The sequence below is a fragment of the Cucumis melo genome, chromosome 12, assembly GCF_025177605.1.
Source record: "Cucumis melo cultivar AY chromosome 12, USDA_Cmelo_AY_1.0, whole genome shotgun sequence".
Taxonomy (NCBI): Eukaryota; Viridiplantae; Streptophyta; class Magnoliopsida; order Cucurbitales; family Cucurbitaceae; genus Cucumis; species Cucumis melo.
Genome location: NC_066868.1, coordinates 17,615,006 through 17,619,356, shown reverse-complemented (window position 1 = coordinate 17,619,356; position 4,351 = coordinate 17,615,006). Strand labels below are relative to the sequence as shown.

Below are 4,351 nucleotides of genomic sequence, written 5' to 3'. Positions count from 1 at the left end.
GGGCCTTCTCACATGGCTCACGATACATGCCGCCTAGGACATGATTGGTCGCCTAGCACTAAGCATAATGCCTAGCACCAACACTGAGCCGAAATTTTATTTTTCTTTCTTTTTGCCACCAACCTCGAACCCTTAACACTGCAATTTCTCTTCAACTCTTCATTTAACAGAGCAAACTAAGCAACATCAAACACACAACAACAACTCTTAACTTCTTTAGCTTTCATTCTAACTTAGAAATTTTAAAGGAAGGATAGGTCTAGAGTTTACACTATGGAATGGAGAAAGACTTATTTTATAACCAAACTGTAACTAATTCTAAGTGTAAACCAAATTGGCACATCCAATGAGATCAATGAGATATCTCTATCTTTCATCTATCTGTCATTTAAATTAACAAATCAACAAAGGATCATACCAAAGAAAGATTTTGAGCATCCTATTTTAAAATAATTGAGCATCGTATTTTAAAATAGTTTACAAACATCTGCCTATAACTTAATGAATGTAGTATGTTTGGCCCTTTTTGCAAATACCCTTTTTTAAATTGTGCATGTGAAAACAATAATATTATTTGGATAAAACTACGTGAATTTTGAAGTCATTCTCTATTTTATGAACACCCCAAATATCTAGCCACAATAGCGTTTCTTTTAGCATTTTCTTATATAGTTGTGCAGAGAGAGCTTTTACTTTTTAATTCTTTTTTTTTGCTCATGCTCCAAAAATCATACTTATTGATACAAAATTAATTTAATATTAGAAAATACTAAGAAAGAGTACTCCACTAGTTTATATTATTACATAAAAAAGTTGGTTGATGGAGGTGGTAGATATATTAAGAAATATATTATATGATTAATCACAGAAGCTAATCAAAAAGTTTTTTTTAGAAAAAGTAATATATAATTAATTTTATCAAACACTTAAAACAGTTAAAAATTGTTTAAAAATCATCTGTTTTTAAATTGATTCAATGTTTGTGACTTTGTGTAATCCTAAAACTATGTATGACAGCACTTTTTAAGCGATGTGCTATGTTGTTGGCCCTTGAAGTGTTCGACAAGAATTACGTCAAAAACACCTACAGAGAATAAAGAACCAAATTCTATCCCAAAGAACAATAATAATAATAATAATAATAAAGAACAAATATAATATATATATATATACATTTATTAATAAGCTCACAAATCTACCCTTTTACCAGCCCTTGCCTATAAGCCACAGCCAATCCAGTGTTACTCCAGCAAATATTCCTCCAAGCAAAAACATAACCAACAAATTCCCTAATGCATTCTGCTCTGGTCCCTACACAACAACACAACACAACCATCACACTTAGTTTCCAAAATAGTTTACATAAACCACTTCACAATCTTGTACAGTTTAATTTCTATTTTACCAATCTTACCTTGTAACCTTTTGGTGCAGTAGTGAGCAGACAAACAGTGAGGTAACCATTAGTCAAGCCTAAGAATGAAGTGAGTAGTATCATCCAACCTTGATTGCCATATTTGGCAGTGAAGTAGAATGCCGGTACGAGTAAGATACGTGCAAGGATTGATACCATAAGCCATTTCCGTGACTCTAACTTTATACATTTGATCAGTGGAATGTATCTCCCAACAAGGTCAAAAACGTTGTAAGCTGCAATCAGCACGAGTGCATACCTGAATGTAGTAAGAGAGAAAACCAACGTAAGATGACTCCGACTGATAATGCCAAGATAACTTTATGTGAATAAAAAGCATACCATGTTCCTAAACTGTGCGAACCAGTATCCTCAGATAAGAATCCAGGAAAAATGGACAATGTGAGAGCATATATCAAAAAGAGGCCAATTGCATAGTCTACATTCTGTAAGAGTAATTCTTTATTGCTCAGTCGCCCGACTTCGGTTGTTTTTCCCTCGGCCTACACGTAATTCTGATATGTTAGTTGAACATGTTTGATGAGGAGATACTAAGAAGTTTAGAGAAGTTACATACCTCATTTGCTACCCTATGAATACCAGCAGCAGCAAGGTCGGCAGAAACTGTTTTAGATCCCTCTAAAGCTGCCTTGGCCCGAAAGTGCTTGACAATTGGCAGTTTTGGGAAAGTAAATGCGTAGAGGATAACACAAAGAAGCTCAAAAAAGGCCGAAATGGCAAAGAACAAAACTGCAGAGAACATGTAAAAGAGGCAGTCATCACTCATTAGGTAGACATCAGGCATTATATGTCATTGAGGCTAAAGAATCCAAGCTTTTATATTGACATCTTTTTCCCAAAAATATTGGATAACAGGTTGGCAAAGATCTTACCAAAAGAAAAGTTCAAAATCAGAAATAGGAGGGGAAAAAAAGAAAAATTCTAATTCTAATTCAAGTACAAAATGATTTGGTTTAAAACAAACAGAAAGCCAGAGAATAGAGACATACGAGCTCCTTTGCGAAGGCCATTCTTCGAATTTTCAAATGCTCCCTTTGTAATTAATCTTAAAATGGAGGTAAGAGCGCCTGAGGCAGCACAACCAGCCAGAAAAGACTGAAGAATTCAAGATCAAAAGTACAAAAAAAAAAAAAAATTACAAATTTGAAACTAGGTAGAGCAAAACTTATAAGACAAGTTAATGTACAAGCCACGGAGAGATGGCAATAACCTGCATAAGTCTAGGATGCATAAAGGAAAGGTCCCCAACCATTCCCCCTTGAACATGAGCATCCGCAATTCCAAAACCTCCGCTAATAACACAAATTCCTATGAAGGGACCAAGCCCTCCTTTTCCAGATGTTGCTAAATCTAACTACAAGAGATTAACAATGGAAAAGCACAAAATTTTCACTCAAAAGAATCGAAACAAGTTCCATACAAATTCAGAACTCAAGAACATAAAAAGAAAGAATGAAACAATGTTTACAATTAAAACAAAGAGGGAGCAAATGAAGAACAGAAGATATCCAAAGAGATTCCGTTTTCTGGTGTTGATCTTTGCTTCCCAATATGTGAGTATCGAGATTGTTACAAGGGCAAACGGCTGATACACAAGAGTAAGAACTCTTGAAGAGTGGTATTTCTGGACAGGATTTGAAAGGGAAAAAACATAAGGTTCTATTTAAAGTGTCCATCATAGACAATAGATTATGAGGTTGTAAATGAATTAGTAGGCCTTGAAGTTCTAATAAATTGCTCAAAAAGCTAGGGATTCAAGGATATTACCGGGAACAAATAGCCATAGTAATCCTCAATGGTCAGCATACTGTTCCAAGAAAAGAGGCATCCATTCCCAAGAAGCCAACACACAACCATTGCAGCATATTTCCCCTTCAATTAAACAACGATTTGTAAGAGAATTCACAATAAAGCCAAGTATTTGTTCTTCAATAATTTCACTTCACAAAGAAAAAAAGAAGGGGGAGCGGGAGGTGAGGGGTTTGGATTACAAACCTTAAGCCTTGCAACATCAGCATCTTCATCACTGACCACCATACTCACTTCATTTAAAGTAGACATTGTTATTAATAGACAATCTGCAAATCGATTCGGTTAAAGCGTAAATAAATTCTAACATCAACAGCTTTTAGAAGAACCCTTTTCGAACGAGAGATTATTGACGCTTACAACCGATCAAATAAAGAAGAAAACAAAGCACAGATATGGGAAGGAACAGACCTTTTTAGAATCTTGGAACAGAGAGGGAATTGAAAGTAGAGTTCGTCGTCAAGCGAAGAAAATTTGACGTCAATAATAAAACAAGTACGAAATCCTGCAAGTGAAGTGCGTAATAACTTTGGAATTGATTGATTGTTTTGTTTGTATAGTTTTGTTCTTCCTTGAATTACGCGGCCAAATGGATCACATGATTTTTATTTTATTTTTTTTTTTTCCCTTTTAAGCATGGATCATAACTACTTTGATCAAACAATACCTAAATTGCATTACCAAAAAAAAAAAAAAAAACATTAGAAGAAAAACACTTCATGACATAGTTTTTAAATTTATTATTTTTGCAATTTAAAAAATATAATGATATGAATTCTATTATCATATTTTTTTATTATTTTTTTTACAAACATTCTTTTCAAATTAAATTATCATTTGACTTTAAAAGTCCACCAAGGAATTTATCTAAGAACTTGATTCCTATCTAAAGCTAGATTCCTTTTGATTTAAAAAAGAATACTTTGAATCGACATACTTTAAATAGTTTGATATATTATATAAAAGAAAAAGGAAGATAGATAGATAGTTTGATATAACTAACTCATGCACGTTAGTGTTAGTGTTAAGTATGATTACGAGGAACTTTTAGGAATGGTAATTTGAGCTTAGGTATTTGCAAACTTGTCAACAATATTCTTATTTTGC

The 4,351-nt window shown here is 33.5% G+C and overlaps 1 protein-coding gene across 2 annotated transcripts; it reads right to left on the bottom strand.

Annotated features, from left to right (window-relative positions):
• Positions 1-1,122: 1,122 nt before the first annotated feature.
• Positions 1,123-3,842, bottom strand: LOC103498218 (equilibrative nucleotide transporter 3-like). Of its 2 annotated transcripts, none has more exons than XM_008460738.3 (10): positions 3,656-3,842; positions 3,431-3,513; positions 3,203-3,307; positions 2,904-3,059; positions 2,646-2,789; positions 2,425-2,530; positions 1,992-2,164; positions 1,757-1,917; positions 1,415-1,673; positions 1,123-1,311 (listed from the first exon to the last, which is right to left on the bottom strand). In XM_008460738.3, exons 2-10 carry the CDS (start codon positions 3,494-3,496, stop codon positions 1,204-1,206), a joined length of 1,278 nt encoding a protein of 425 aa, XP_008458960.1. In that variant the 5' UTR covers positions 3,497-3,513; positions 3,656-3,842; the 3' UTR covers positions 1,123-1,203. The 2 variants fall into 2 exon arrangements, with proteins under 2 accessions (XP_008458960.1, XP_008458961.1); XM_008460739.3 differs by having other exon boundaries at positions 3,431-3,477; positions 3,656-3,841.
• Between the last annotated feature and the right edge of the window lie 509 nt (positions 3,843-4,351).

What these genes read in the sequence shown, in the direction of transcription:
- LOC103498218 (XM_008460738.3), bottom strand. Translation starts at nt 3,496, where the DNA reads ATGTCTACTTTAAATGAAGTGAGTATGGTGGTCAGTGATGAAGATGCT. An exon ending in CTGATGTTGCAAGGCTTAAG is followed by an intron (nt 3,308 to 3,430) that starts GTTTGTAATCCA and finishes GTTTAATTGAAG; the next exon opens with GGGAAATATGCTGCAATGGT. An exon ending in TGCATCCTAGACTTATGCAG is followed by an intron (nt 2,531 to 2,645) that starts GTTATTGCCATC and finishes TGAATTCTTCAG; the next exon opens with TCTTTTCTGGCTGGTTGTGC.